Source organism: Mercenaria mercenaria, chromosome 2 (genome assembly GCF_021730395.1).
Source record: "Mercenaria mercenaria strain notata chromosome 2, MADL_Memer_1, whole genome shotgun sequence".
NCBI classification, from domain to species: Eukaryota; Metazoa; Mollusca; class Bivalvia; order Venerida; family Veneridae; genus Mercenaria; species Mercenaria mercenaria.
In genome coordinates, this window is record NC_069362.1 from 44,713,627 (window position 1) to 44,730,002 (window position 16,376).

The 16,376-nt window shown below is 34.7% G+C and overlaps 1 protein-coding gene and 1 pseudogene across 1 annotated transcript; one reads left to right on the top strand and one right to left on the bottom strand.

Annotated features, from left to right (window-relative positions):
- The first annotated feature begins 582 nt into the window (after positions 1–582).
- On the top strand, positions 583–1,677 carry LOC123562699 (beta-1,3-galactosyltransferase 1-like). The gene has a single exon (XM_045355305.2). The coding sequence runs from the start codon at positions 583–585 to the stop codon at positions 1,675–1,677; it is 1,095 nt and encodes a 364-aa protein (XP_045211240.2).
- A 3,991-nt stretch (positions 1,678–5,668) lies between these two features.
- Positions 5,669–6,964, bottom strand: LOC128549141 (UDP-galactopyranose mutase-like; annotated as a pseudogene).
- Positions 6,965–16,376: the final 9,412 nt, after the last annotated feature.

Consider the following 16,376-nt stretch of genomic DNA (forward strand, 5'->3'; position numbering starts at 1 on the left):
ATGAAAGATAAATTTCATCTATGTGCTTTTACCTAATTAAAGCGTTTAATTTAATAGTATTGCGAGAATAACACAACTAACTTTCAACAGAGCAGAACGTGCATTACAGAGGAAATATACTAAACATGGTCAAATATTTCGACAGATGAAAACAGGTCTGATACAAAAGAAATGGACATTTAAACTTCTGATGGAGACAGACAATTGATTGATGGAGACTAGTGTTTTTTATGGAGACAGTTTTTCACATAAGGGAAATAAACATTAATAGTAACGTCTTTTAGGGAGACAGTTTTTCATACGAGGGAAATAGACTTCAACACTAACGTTTTAAGGAGACAGTTTTTCACACGAGGGAAATAAACATTAATAGTAGCGTCTTTTATGGTGACCAGTTCATACAAGGGAAATAGACATTAATACTTGCATTAGGAATGTAAACTTCTTCTGACTGAAGACAATTTTGATACAAGGGAAATGGATTTTAATAGTTACATAAAAAAGATAAAGTACCTAAAACGTCATTATTGACAAAATGAATTGCGGATTTCGTTTTAAAAAATTTAATTGTTTTTGTCGTATATGTTACTGGTATTTGCCGTCATTATAATTATTTTATCACAGGAAAAAGTACGCTTTCACACGTTCAAAGTGAAAGAATATATTGCTAACATTTTCAGATCTTGGGTGACATATGACGCATCCAAGGAAATTAATAAGATTACAATGAAATCAGAAGTATCACAAAATAACAACTTAACAACACGCATATCTCCGTTGAAAGCGAAAAACATTTTTAAAGTGGAAATAAAGCCAGATTTAATGAAACTAATAAATCCGTCAAATCCGAAATTTGCCCTCACAGTAAATGGATCTTATCTTCTTGAAAATAAGAACCACTGCTCCTCTGTGTCAAATTTGACAATTCTTGTTATGGTCATATCAGCACCAAACAACTTTCAAATGAGAATTACAAACAGAGAAACCTGGGCAAATGGAAGCTTTTATTCTTCGTATGGAACAATTAAAGTTATCTTTCTTCTTGGCATCATTGATGATTCTAGAGTTCAAGATAACATTGAGAAAGAGTTTAAGCTCTATGGAGATATTGTACAGGGATCATTCATAGATTCTTATCACAACTTGTCGCACAAATCTGTTATGGGCTACAAATGGGCAACTGAACGATGTAGAAATGCTAAATATGTTATCAAAACAGATGACGACATTGTAATCAATATGTTCCGAATATTCAAATCTGATATTCACATGATGTCTTTGAACCAAAATCATGTGCATTGCCTACGTTTAACTCGATCTATTGTTTTTAGAGTGAAACGAAGTAAATGGTTTGTCGAATCTAATCAGTTTAAAGGAAAGACTTTTTATCCGCCATACTGTAGCGGACAGTACGTGTTGATGCTAAATGTCATAGTTCCATATCTATACGAATCGGTATTGCAAACTCCGCTGTTTTGGATTGATGATGTATTTATATACGGACTTGTTATGGGCAATATACCCGCACTAAAATACAGACAGATAACTGAAGAAGAAATTGGATCTTACAGAAGTTGGGAACAGGAAAAGTCTAATTGCAGTTTTGTATACCAAGTTACTGAAACTGTTACTGAGATGAATGATGTCTGGGCAGCTATTATGAAGCAATATACTTAAAATGCTGTCATTATGTCATTACAAAACTGCATTACAATTTACTAATAAAATCTGTAAAAAGATCCTTTGAAAGCAAAGAATGCAACCAAGAAGAATAATAGCAGACTCGGTTTGACTGAGTCTGTTCATGAGAGGTAATGAAATGTGCAACACCTCTCACGCCCCCTAGCACCGGCTTAAGCGGAACTCTATTACACATATGTTGAATGGACTCCATGATCCCAAAGGACCAGAAAATATAACAACACTGAATCCAAGTACGGGGAGACTTTTTACAGCCGCCACACGGCATTTAAAGATTGCTGTTGTGATAGTTAATAAAACCTGTAAAAAGATCCTTTGGAAGCAAAGAATGCAACCATGAAGAATAATAGCAGACTCGGTTTGATCGAGTCTGTTCATGAGAGGTAATGAAATACCTCACATGATGTATTTATTTTCTTGCAAATTAAGAGTAAGACATATCTGTTCTACGTATAAGTTTTTTTCTTTTGATTACATTCCTTTTTTTCTGTTTGTTTGGCTGTCATACAATTTTTCATCCCACTCTTGGCAATGTATTGACGGTCAAATTATTTAACTATTAAGCTAGGTATAAAGTGATTGAAGTTTATAGTTCGCCCTGAAGAACATTTTCAATTCTTGTTTGGTTGACTTCTTTCTTTGTACTGAGATAGTGTATATAACATGAATTGACATAAACCTTTTCAATATGCTACAAACTATAATAGTTTAACATTTATAACTTGTTCTGGGCATTCCCACATACACTAGTTTCTTTTATATATACATGTCACAGAACAGAACAGAACATATTTTATTTCTCACAAAAACTACTAATGCAACAGTTCTAGTGACAAGCAATAACATTTTAATATTGGCTTGATAACGAAATTGTGACTTTAAGAATATAGATGTGTTCAAATCAATGGATGGAAAATATTTTCGGATGGACATACATAATTAATAACAGTTTGATGTTTGTCAATATCTGTACAATTAAATAAGTAAACATTCTAAAGCTATTATTTCTACCAGCATCACCCTCATTATACAGAATGTTTAATATCTACACCTTTAATCCATATATTGAACAGAAACGAACGTTATACAAGTGCAATACTTGATCCGCCCCAAGCTCACGAAACATTCACTCTAGTGCTTTTTTTTATAAATAGTAGCATTATGGCATAGAAACAATATACTTCATTACAACCAAACCTGTTGCTCACTGCATAATCGCCGCCTACATCGACAAATTAAAATACCAGAATAGTCTAAAGCATGTACAATGTTGCTTTAGAGCAGAAGATATATTTATAAATTACACAAACATAATAATGAATAGAATGAATTATGTCACAGTCTATGTGTGCGTATTTCAAGTGCTCTATGGATAAATTTATCTAACATATATAGTTAGTTTATTTTTGGTGAATAAAGTTACAGTTGGATGAATTATACTGTCAGTTTTAAACATTTAAATGACATTTGAATTATATACTGTTTTATGACATCACAGGTCATAACTGCAATTTATTAAGGACAATTGTCGCCTTTCACTCATTTTTCTTTGTATACTTCATGAAAGTGTCTAGGTATTTTAGTGTATCAATAGTAATAGAATTGATGATTATTAACAGGTTTTAGCTTGAATTTGTTAAAATACTTCGATTTGAAATGTGAAATAATTAAATGTTACATAAATGCATTAAAATGTATGTAGATAACATGGTACTCATCATTACTCCTTCATGCTGTAAAATACACTGGTCAACAATAAATATTATTTTAAGTGCAGAAAATATTTGCGTTATATTTTGAGTTTGTTTTTAAAGAATCCCTGCCATATTTGACTTCTATCTTAGGGTCCCGATAAAACCAACATATGACCGTCTCGACTGTACACTAAATTATTTATCAACACATCTGCATAAAACATTTTCAGTATGCTAGGAGCTGTAATACTTTTATTTATCTATACAATTTAAGCAAGCTGTCCACCTCTGATTCATGTAGTGAAATCGGCAGTTACTTTCGGAGAACAGTTTTGTACTGGTACAGAATCTAGGAACACTGGTTAAGTGACCTGTCTGCAATTAAATACCGAAATACTGTATACAAAACGGCGTCGAACCCAAAAAACTCAAAGATATGAAATACATCACAAGAAGTAATTATAGATTTATAAACTCCGTGCAATTGAGTGGTCCATATATGCTTACATTCACCAATTGCAAACAACGTGACTGCGTTTTTCCAAGACTTCTTGGGAAAATATAATTAAACAATTTTACCATAAAGAACATTTCTATTTCTTTGAGTGTCTTTACTTCAGGAACTACAAGGCTTGTGTGTATATTCTCCTGATATGATCTGTTTGACAGAGTTTGGATTTTTACGCAAAATTTTGGTATTATTTCCTTACTAATTTTAAGATGTTTAATGGGTTTTAATTAGAGTTAAATATTTCGTTTTCTTTAATAAAAGTCTTTGGTTTCATGAAATGACTTGTGTTTGTTATGACACATTTCTCATATATAAGTTTTCTTCTTTTACAATGAAACTAACCCAAGTAGCTCGTTTCTATACTGACATTTTATTGCTTCTGGCTTCGAATCAGATTACCCTGGCTCCGAACCAGATAAAAGCTTAAAATTTTCTGACGTAGTTGGAGTTAGGCTACGTTTAACGTTTTTTATTGTTTATTGCTATTTGCTCATACCCCTTAGACGTGGTATTATGCTGATAAAACAAACACGCATACACACCGCCATCACCACCACTAAATGCTATAAGAAATAACAATTCCAGGCAGAAGGTTGAGATTTCATACATGTTTGGTTGAGGCAATATATAGCATTTGTTTAAATATATATTTCAGTATGTGCACATGGTGTCAAAATTCATAAGGCTGCAGTCTTTAACAAATTTTAATTTTTACACAATCGTTCAACTCTTGTAAAGCCCTATTTTACCATTTTCAACGTGTACAGAACCCGCACATATACAAGGGCTATTCCAGTACTTTATCCGTTTTGCAGACGTATGTTTAAGGCACTGACCTCCAGAATTTGGCTAGAAATGATCTTCTTTTTTGTTTCTAAAATATCTGAAAAAAGCAAAATAAAGGAATAAATACTTGCCTCGGGATTCGAGCAAGGGTCGCGGCGGCAACAAAAATTTTACCGCTGTCTTTACTAATACCGTCACGGAGGAGTAAGTGTATATGGTGTCAAGTATAGATATTTATAATTACGGCAGTTTACGTTAAAAATGCTTTTCGGTTTTCAGAGTGAAAATAAGTAAAACAAAATCTTATAATTCTAACAGCGATTTTTGCGTGCTGTGTGGCGGCTGTAAAAAGTCTCCCCGTACTTGGATTCAGTGTTGTTATATTCTCTGGTCCTTTGGGATCATGAAGTCCAAGTCAACATATGAGTTATAGGGTTCCGCTTAAGCCGGTGCTAGGGGGCGTGATAGGTGTTACACATTTCATTACTTCTCATGAACAGACTCAATCAAACCGAATCTGCTATTATTCTTCTTGGTTGCATTTTTTCTTGCTTCCAAAGGATATTTTTACAGAATCTGTGTGTTTCCAAATTATATAGAATTCTAGAAATATTAAGTTCCGAAGCCTTCTTAAGAAAAATAGCATTGATTTCATCATACCTTAAAATCGTACCTTTTTTTGGGGTGCCGTACGATCAGGAGGCCAGTGCCTTTAAGAAAGTTTACGGATTCAGTCACTGCATGAAGGCATGCCACAACACGTTTTTAAATCGCAACATTATATATGTTGTAATATAAATTATCAAGGTAAATTAGACAAATGCCATTTTTGATGTTTTCACATTAATAATAACACAAAGAACTTAGTGTAATTCTTCTCCTTTTCCAGATCGCACGTGCAATCTCACGGAATGGGCATTCCTTAATATTATTGCAAAAGTATTGTGTATACGAAAATAAACGTCTTTTCTTCTTTCTATACAAAACTTAGTGAATGCAAATATTTGTTACAAATTGCAGGTAATCGAACGTAACTGCCATTAACAGAATGTATACCGTTAACTACATGGTAGCTTACTGTATTACTAAACATTTCCAGTGCATTCTTTATTGCTTCATCCATACTGAAATATTTATAGTTTGCCAACCGTCCAAGAAAATGAATATAGGGATCAGCATTTGCAAATGCTTTATAACGTTTGTACAAATTTTGATTTCTTTTGTTTGGAACTGGATAGTATGGTTCACCGTCTTCTGTCGACCGTTCAATGAATACAATAAGTGTCGTTTGACTGAAACTGTTGATTAGGAAACCATTTGTATTCAACAATTCGAGTAAAGTTATCTTCAGGATTAGGATGGTTCACAACACTAGCTGGTTGAAAATGGTCAACATTTTTTACTCTTCGTTCAAAAGATAATGATCGGTATTCCAATGCAGTCAAACCCTTTCTGGCGTAATATCTGTCAATCGGTCCAGTAAAATATGTTTTTCCACATTTGATGCTTCTTCGGACATCAAAATAGTCCATGTTTAATCGTATGGTAATCTGTGGTGATTTTAACATGCTCTTGATGAATAGTGTATAGCCATTCTTAGGCAATGCCTGAAACTGATCCGAAAAGTAACGAGTGTCCCAATTGTTTCGGACTGTAATACGCGGCAAAACCGAAGTCCTAATTCAGCAGGTGTTTTATCCCACCGCTTGATAGTGTATGGTTTAAACAAAAGCTCGTACAATTTTAATCCTACACGAGGCAATGCCATTTCCTCCGAATTCAATGGTTTACGATTATAATGTACCTGTTCATTTTTCAACCATAAATTCATTTCCTTAACTGATCTTATATCAAGGTTAAATAATGTATTTATAGTATCAATATTTACTGGGATTGGAACATATTTCCCTTTTACCAGAGCTAGAACTTTATGTTCATACGGAACCCATTCGCTGAAATGTTGCACATATTCCCAAACATGTTTGTATTTTGTATGGAAAATATGCGCACCATATTTTGAAACACGAATGTTTGTTTCTTTGTCAATATAATCATAACAATTTCCACCGACGTGACTGCGTTTTTCCATGACAAGAATGGATTTATTTGTTGTTGTAGCATATCTCTCCGCTATTACTGCGCCGGACAAGCCAGCCCCAACTACACATATATCAAAATTTTGATCATGCTCTAATCGTATCATCAAAGGCAGAAAATCGTTCCTTTTTAGTTCATTTAACTGTACGAACAATCGTACAATAAATATTAATAAACCTCCTGAAACAAATATCCTTCTAAGTGTTCATTTATCCATTGCAACATAACTTGAAATTTCACTGCATCAAAGTTATAACTATCACAACAACAAAAAGTTAAAACAACAACGATACAATATGTATATATCTGAAACTTCCGCGCACGACTACTAATGAAAATGTTCGTATTCAACTGATATTCAATTTAATGCTGTAATAGCATGCCGTCAAACAATAATATTCAAACTAGCACTGAAGAACTCATTCATCTTTAAAAAGACTCCTATTTCACCGGGTGAAATTTTAAGCCATTGCATAATAAAACAGTATAGTCAATGCCAAAATTAAAATAATCATGTCCATGAATCAAAATCATATGCATTGCCTACGGCATGTCCAAGATCGTCTTTTGATTAAGGTTTTGAATTACGTTTTGAGAAACAAAAATCAAACAACATCAACTCATAGAAAGAAAGAGTTGTTTCACACGAAAATTGAACAGCATGTAAAACATGTATATTACTTTATTAAACAAGTGTCAGTATACTGATACAAACATTGAATTCCGAAAAAGGACTGCCTAAAGGGGCCTAACTTCCGGACAGTCAAACACCTTTAAAAACTCACCATTTCAAAAGATCTGTTACACATGTTCGTTTAAATGCATTTGCAATAGCGTGCGAGTGGTGAAATTTCACATAACAAGGTAGAACACGGTTTTCAGCAATTGTTTATCTTTATTTCTTTACAAATGACATTCATTTTCTAAGGGAGACAACTTTGTCTCGACAGATACTTAAAATATTCGGAAAAAGTTGTCTCCCTTTGAAAATGAAAGCCATTTGTACTTAAAATATTCGGAAACAGTTGTCTCTCTTCGACAATGAATGCCATTTGTACTTAAAATATTTGGAAAAAGTTGTCTCCCTTAGAAAATGAATGCCATTTGTAAAGAAATAAAGATAAACAATTGCTGAAAACTGTGTTAGACCTAGTTAAGTGAAATTTCACCACTCGCACGTTATTGCAAATGCATCAAAACGAACATTTGTAATTATAGTTCTTTGAAAATGGTGTGTTTTTAAAGACATTTGACTGTCTGAAAGTTTGGCCCATTGAGATAGTTTTCGTGTTAAACAACTCTTTTCTTCTATGATTTGATGTTGTTTGATTTTTGTTTCTCAAAACGTAATTCGAAACCATAAGACATAACAAAATAAATATGGGGACATAACGAGATAAACAATTGCTGAAAACTGTGTTAGACCTAGTTAAGTGAAATTTCACCACTCGCACGTTATTGCAAATGCATCAAAACGAACATTTGTAATTATAGTTCTTTGAAAATGGTGAGTTTTTAAAGACATCTGACTGTCTGAAAGTTGGGCCCCTTTAGGCAGTTTTCGTGTTAAACAACTCTTTCCTTCTATGATTTGATTTTGTTTGATTTTTGTTTCTCGAAACGTAATTCGAAACCATAAGACATAACGAAATAAATATGGTTGAATCTAAACATTTTTAAGGGTGACACAGTTCCATGCTTATACAAATTCATCGCAAACTTCACTGTAGTGTTTGTATACGGTATTGATAAGAGTACTGCATTAAAATACAAATACTAGTATAACAATGAAAGATACTGGAATACACATGCGGACAAATCAATAGCTCAGCCATAATATATATAAAGGCCTCCGTGGCCGAGTTGTTAAGGTCGCTTACTTCAAATCACTTGCCCCTCATCGATGTTGGTTCGAGCGTCACTCGGGGCGTTGAATTCTTTATGTGTGAAAGCCATTCAGTTAACTTTTGGAAGGTCGGGTGTTCTACGCAGGTGCCCGCTCGTGATGAAATAATGCTCGGAATGGTACCTGGGGGTCTTTCTTCACCACCAAAACCGGAAAGACGCCAGATGACCAATAATTGTGTCGGTGAGACGTTAAACCCAACAACACAAAATAAATTTATACATATAATAATGTAAAATATACAAGAATATGTTTTCCTATTTCACCTGCTCAAACAGTTCAAATGGCAAGCTTTTTGTTATACGTTTGGCGTATAACATGAAGAAATAAAACCGTTCCATTTAATTCACACACTATACGTGTCGATGACACGAACAGTGTAAGAAGTATCACACTTCCCACATGTACATTTGTTAACTACATAACCAAAAACATGACTATCTTAAGGTGGCTTATTTACGACATTTCGTTACGCGCGCGTTTTTTTTGTTTTTGCATATTTCGTTTTGTCGACCAGGCGACAAAAAACTAACTACGTGACATAACGAAACATAGAATGCGACAGAACGAACATTTTTATTTGTTATTAACAAAGGTTTCGATTTTAAACCCCAACATTTTGATTTAAGACCCTCCGTGGCAATACTATAAAGTACTGGACTTTTAATGGTGTTAAACATACGTCTAGGTTAAAGACCTTTTAATAAAAACTATTTCGAGGGCTTGGCGCAAAACTGTTGTATCTTGTTCTTTATTTATATGCACTGACAATAGTTTTGCACCAAGCCCTCGATTTGTCGAAGGTACTTATAAGGCTATTATGTGAGTTTGATTTGCTTACCGGTCAAAAATGACTCGTCATTGGTATATGTACATGTACATTCTATAATAAAAAGAAAATTTCTTTACCTTCTCCTCCGTAGAACAGCTTATGAATATGCAGCAATGGTAATTGACTAACAGCTCACTATATAAACACCTTTACGACTATACAGAGTCAAATACTGATCAACTGGTGTTTTGGAAGGACAAACAGTAAATGCTGTGCAATCAGTCTCCATCAAAAAAAGACCATTGTCCTGATATTGTTCAAGGTCAGTATGTAAGAAACCTTCACTAAGATAATAGAACAAGGATACTTTAAAATACAAGTCATCTTGATAAAAATGACTATAAATATGCATACCAAACATTAAACACATAAATACTTAAGTTAAAAACCAAGGATCGCTAACCTGAGTGTTAACAGACTTTTCCTTTGATTTTACCAAGCGACCTAGATTTTGATCCCACATGATCAAGATTCGAACATAGCACAGAGATTATCAATATAAACATTCTGACTAAGTTTCATGAAGATTTGATCATGAATGTGGCTTTTAGATCGTTAACAAGCTTTTCTTTTACTTTGAGCACGTGACCTAATGTTTCATTCCAAATGACATAGATTCGACATAGGTATCATCAAGATAAAATTCTCACAAAGATAGGGTCATATATGCGGCCTCTAGAATTTTAACAAGCGATTTTTTATTTGAGTTCAGCGGGTAAACTAGATTTAGATCCGACTTGACCCAGTTTCAAACTTGACTTAGGGATCATCAAGACAAACATTCTGACCGATTTTCATGAAGATAGGGTCACATGTGGCCTCTAGAGTGTTAATAAACTTTTCCTTTGATCTGAGCGGGTGACCTAGTTTTTGACCCCACATGACCAAGTTTGAACTTGCCTAGGAATCATCAAGATAAACATTCTGACCAAGTTTTATCAAGTTAGTGTGAAAATTGTGGCCTCTAGAATGTTAACAAACTTTGATTTGATCAGGTGACTCAGTTTATGATCTCACATAATCAAGATAACCTGAAGGACATCAATACAAACATTCTGACCAAGTCTCATGAAGATAGGATCGTAAGTGTGGCCTCTAGAGTGTTAACAAGGTTTTCCTTTGATTTAATCTGGTGACCTAATTTCAAAATCCACATAATCAAGATTCCAGTTTGGTCTAGAAGTCATCAAGACAAATATTCTGGCCGATTCTAATGAGTTTCAAACTTAAAACATTGTGTCTATGATGTCAGCAAGATTTTCCTTTGATCTAGCCTTGAGACCTAGTTTTTGTTTCCACATGACAAGGTTTCAACCTTGGCTTAAAGGTCACCAAGACAAACATTTTAAACAATTCTCATTAATTTCAAACATAAACTGTGAATTCTAGGGTGTTAACAAGATTTTCCTTTGATTTTGCCTACTGACATAGATTTTAATCCCAAATAACCTATCTTCGAACCTAGAGATCATGAAGACAAACATTCTGATCAAGATTTATGAAGTTAGGGTAATAAATGTGGCCTGTAGAGTTCTAACAAACTTTTCCTTTGATTTGATCAGGTGAGCTAGTTTTTGATCCAAAAGAGTCGAGATATGAGTATGAACTAGAGGTCATCAAGACAAACATTGTGACCAAGTCTCATGAAGATAGGATCATAAATGTGGCATCTAGAGTGTTAACAATGTTTTCTTTTGATTTGACCGGGTGACCTATCTTTTAAACCCCACATAATCTAAATTCTAGCTTTTCCTAGAGGTAACCAAGACAAAAATTCTGACAAATATTTCATGAGTTTCAAACTCAAAACGTTGTCTCAAGAGTGTTAATAAGATTTTTCTTTTATCTAGCCTAATGACCGAGTTTTTGATCCCACATAACAAAGTTTCAAACTTGACTTAAATATCTCCAAGATACACATTCTGCCCAAGTTTCATGAAGATAGGGTCATAAATGAGCCATATAGAGTGTTAACAATATTTTCCTTTGATCTGATCGGTCGACCTTGTTTTTAACCCAACATAATTCAGATTCTAAATCTTCCTAGGGGTCATCAAGACACACATTCTGACAATATCTCATGAGTTTCAAATTTAAACTGTTGACTCTAGAATGTTAACAAGATTTTCCTTTGATCTAGGCTTCTGACATAGTTTTATCCCTGGATAATCCAGTTTCAAACTTGACCTAGAGTCATCAAGACAAATATTCTAACCAAGTCTCATTAAGATTGGATCATAAGTGTGGCCTCTAAAGTGTCAACAAGCTTTTCCTTTAATTTGATCTGGTGACCCACATTTTTAAACCCACATTATCCAGATTCTGATTTGCCCTAGAGGTCATGAAGAAAAATATTCTTACCAATTCTCATGAATTTCAAACTCTAGTGTTAACAAGATTTTCCTTTGATCTGGCCTAGTGATCTTTTAGATCCCACATATCAAAGTTTCGAACTTGGCCTAAAGATTAACAAGATAAACATTCTAACCAAGTTTTATGAAGTTAGGGTGATAAATGTGGCCTGTAGAGTGTTAAAAATCTTTTCCTTTGATTTGATCAGGTGACCTAGTTTTTGATCCCCCATAATCAAGATAGGAACTTGAACCTAAATGTCATCAAGACAAAAATTTTGACCAACTCTCATGAAGATAGGGTCATAAATGTGCCATCTAGAGTGTTAACATTTTTTTTTCTTTGATTTAACTGTTTTTAATCCCAAATAAATCAGATTCTTACTTTTCCAAGAGGTCATCAAGACAAGCATTCTGACCAATTCTCGTGGTTTAAAACTGAAACTGTGGATTCTAGAGTGTTAACAAGATCATCAAGACAAACATTCTGACCAAGTGTAATAGTTATTTGGTCACAACTGTGGCCTCTAGAGTGTTAACAAGGCAAATGTTGACGGGCGATGTACAACGCACGACGAACACCGTACAACGAGGGACGTCGGTCAATAAGCTAAAATATAATAAGACACTGTTTATAGATGTTTGTTTCAGATGTTCGTACTGTGTAACAGGTTTGGTGGTGATTACTGAAAGATGAATGGGCATAGCCATGTCTGCATTAAGATGACTGAGTCTTGTACCTTAAAGCTACAGTCACACATACGGATATGTCTGTGCGTTGAGGTACGGAGCGGATGGGATTGATCTGTGGTAGAGCAGACATTGATAAGTACGGTGCAGTATGTCTTAGTATGGGAAAATAGTGAGGAACATTGAACAAAAAGATACAGGGCGTGAATAAGTACGGATAGGTACGGCGTTCTATGTTGAACTACGTTTTACTGCGCCTATCAACTTGCCCAGCGAGTGGACGGGTCTGCGATGAACTACGTTGAATTACTCTTAAGTAATGGCAGCCTCGGATTGTTAAATTCAGCTACGGATCAATACGCTTGACTATGTTCGCATTAAGATTTAGTAACGAGTCGGTAAGTTTCATATAAATAGGCCAAGTGCAGCCAGCGTTTTACGATTATCTTTGACCTCATGTCCAACTACGGAATGGTACGTTTCAGTACGGATAACTACGTTTATAACGTTTAACTACGGATGGATAAGTTTCAATCAAGTTGGACTAAAGTCACGCTCAAATGGATACGGATTGCTCAGACATGTGCATGTTCAAAAGTTGGAGAAAATTGCAAGTTTGGGATAAGTCTTGAATACGTTTTGACCAAGTATTGGTACGGGTCGATACGAATTACTACTTTGAAGTACGGCTCAGGTACGGATCGATACGGATTACTACGTTTCTATCCATGGCTAGACGTAGCTATCCGCGCCGTATGTTTGACAGGGGTATTATACACCAGTCGTACAAACGACGCAGATAGCTACATTTGGCTACGGATAGAAACGTAGTAATCCGTACCGATCCGTACCTGAGCCGTACCTTAAAGTAGTAATCTGTATTAGTCCGTACCAATCCGTACGACTCAGGTACAGATCGATACGGATTACAACGTTTCTGTCCGTGGCTAGACGTAGCTATCCGCGCCGTATGTGTGACTGGGGTATTAAGGAATTGCAAACCTAATACACAGAAAAAATGACATATTAACAACACAATAAACATGAAACAATTCTTACCAAATGCTTTTACTGAAATAGTAGTATAAAACTTATTTATATACATACTACTTAAAGTTACACAATAAAGTGAGTTTAAAAAGTAGCATGAATTAACTTTACATGCATGTAAAAAGCATTGTCCTGAATTTCGGTTATAATAAAAGGCCTATACCCTCTGTCATATGAAATAAAAACTGCAAATAAAAATGCCTACATTTTAATAAATCAATGTTTAAAATAAAACAAAAATTAAATTATTACACAGGAAAAAGTTAACCACAGGCAGATGTTTTAGTTATCAGAATGTTGTCACTCTATAAAGCTAAAATGGTCAAATATTTATAATTCCATATTTTCTCATGGAATAAAAAGTCAGATAGAGAAGGACTCCTATAACTAATCTTTTGTCATATCCTACGTAGGACATAGTATTTCCTCTAAAGGAGATATTAAGTACAACGTAGGAGTTAGTATCTCCTACGTAGGAGTTAGTTAGTAAGTTTGTTTGTGTCGGGCTTAACGCCGTTTTTCAACGTATTTCAGTCATGTAATGACGGGCAGTCAACCTCACCAGTGTTCCTGGATTACAGTGTTCCTGGATTACAGTGTTCCTGGTTACTTAAACCTCCTTCCCGAGATAAATCAAGAAGTTCAACAAAATGTACCAGACGAAGAAAAGCATTTCTTATTGCGTTAACAACAGTAACAAAAATACAGTTAAAATTCATACTGCATGGGTCAGACAGATCGCTATCCAAATGAGCAAATACAGCTTAGATAAAGCACCATTATGTAACATTATTATAACAAATGAAACATCATAAGCCATCTACGCCACTATGAAACGTCAATAAACGTGAAAAACGTGGAAAACAGCGACAATAATCACTTTAAGAGTATGGTGTATGTTACATATGCCCAGATGGGCTATAAACGCTGGCTGTGATAGGAAAGTCAATATGATATAATGTGTCTGAGTGTTAACAATAGTTCACTGGATAGTATGCATCAACCATGTGTTCCTTATCAAGTTGTCACAGCATGGTAAAATCATTATACTTTCTTTCTTTTTACGTAGAAATATTTGCAAATATTGTATTAGATTTTGTCAATAATATATAGGTTAATCTACTACGTAAGCCAAATCGTGCTATTAAGTTTGAGGATGGTGGGTCAAGTTGTTCTCAAGTTACCTTGTAGAAATAGTATTCAATGTTTAGGTCCACGTGACATTGACCTTTGACTTACTGACCCCAAAAACAATAGGAGTCATCTACCTCGTAAGTCCAATAATGCTATCAGGTTTATAGGCTCTCGGCCAACTGGTTCTCAATTTACCTTGTAGAAAGACTTTTCAATATTATGGTAGCTCTAACCTTGACTCCGTACTTACTGACCCTCAAAGCAATAAGACTTATCAACCTCATAAACCGTAATAGGAAGTCAATATGATGTAAAGGCGTCTGAGTGTTAATAATAATACACTTTAGACATCAAGTTTGAAAGTTTCTCAAACTATTAAGTGGAAACTGTTTTAACTGTTTAGGTCAATGTGACATTGACATTTGACTTACTGACCCCAAAACAATAGGGGTCATCTACTTTATAAGCCCAGTCATGCTAATGAATAATGAATGTTTGAATGTTATATATCAATTAATTTTTGAAGTAACCGTGTGGAAATAGTTTTCAGTTTAACAGGCCTCTTTGATCTTGAACTATTGACACCAAAATCAACAATGGTCATTGACGCCAAAAATCCAATCAGGTAACTAAGTTGAAAGGTTCTGGTTCAAGTGGTTCTCAAGTTACTGAGCTTAAACCGTTTTTAAAGGTTCAGGCCCATTTGACCTTGACCTTTCATTTTCTGTCTCCAAAAGTATTAAGGGTCATTTACTTTATAAGCTCAATTACGCTACGAAGTTTAAAGGTTCCGGATCAAATGGTTCTCAAGTATATGAGCTGAAACCGTTTTCAATTTTCAGGTCCTTGTTACCTCGACCTTTGACTTACTGTCCCCGAAAAAGACTGGAATCATAAACTTTATAAGTCCAAACATGTTATTAAATTTGAAGGTTCTATGTCAAATTACCGGGCAGAAACAGTTCTGAATGTTCGGGCCTCTTGACCTTTGAATTAATAGCCCAAAAACATTCGGGGTCATTGACTTATTAAGTCGAATCATGCTGTCAAGTTTGATGGTTCAGGGTTAAATTGTTTTCAAGTTTTTCAGTTGAAACGGTTTTCAAGGTTCAGGACCCTATGACTCTGACTTACTGAGCCAAAAATCAATAGAGATAATTTTCTTCATTTACACAGTTATGCTTTTAAGTTTTGAAGGTTTTTGTCAAGCGGTTTTTAAGATATTGAGTGAAAACTTTTTTAAAGTTTTACGTCTCTTTGACCTTTATATTACTGACCAAAAAAAAAAAAAAAAACAACAACAATTATGCTTCATAAACCAACCATACAGTTATGTTTGAAGGTTCTGGGTTAAGTGGTTCTGGCGTTATTGAGCAGAAACTATTTTCAAGTTTCAGGCCCCTGTGACATTGACCTTCCTTTGACATATTGACCCTCAAAACAATTGGAGTCGTCCACCCGATAAGCCGAATAATGCTACCAAGTCTGATGGTTCTATGGTTCTCAGGTTATTAAGCGGAAACTGTTCGCCCTACCAACAGATGAACGGACAAACCGACCGACGCGACTGGCAGGTTCACATCAATATACTCCCGCTTCTTTGAAGGGGTGTAATAACTGTGGT

Coding starts and splice junctions, on each gene's coding strand:
- LOC123562699 (XM_045355305.2), top strand. CDS start 583: ATGTTACTGGTATTTGCCGTCATTATAATTATTTTATCACAGGAAAAA.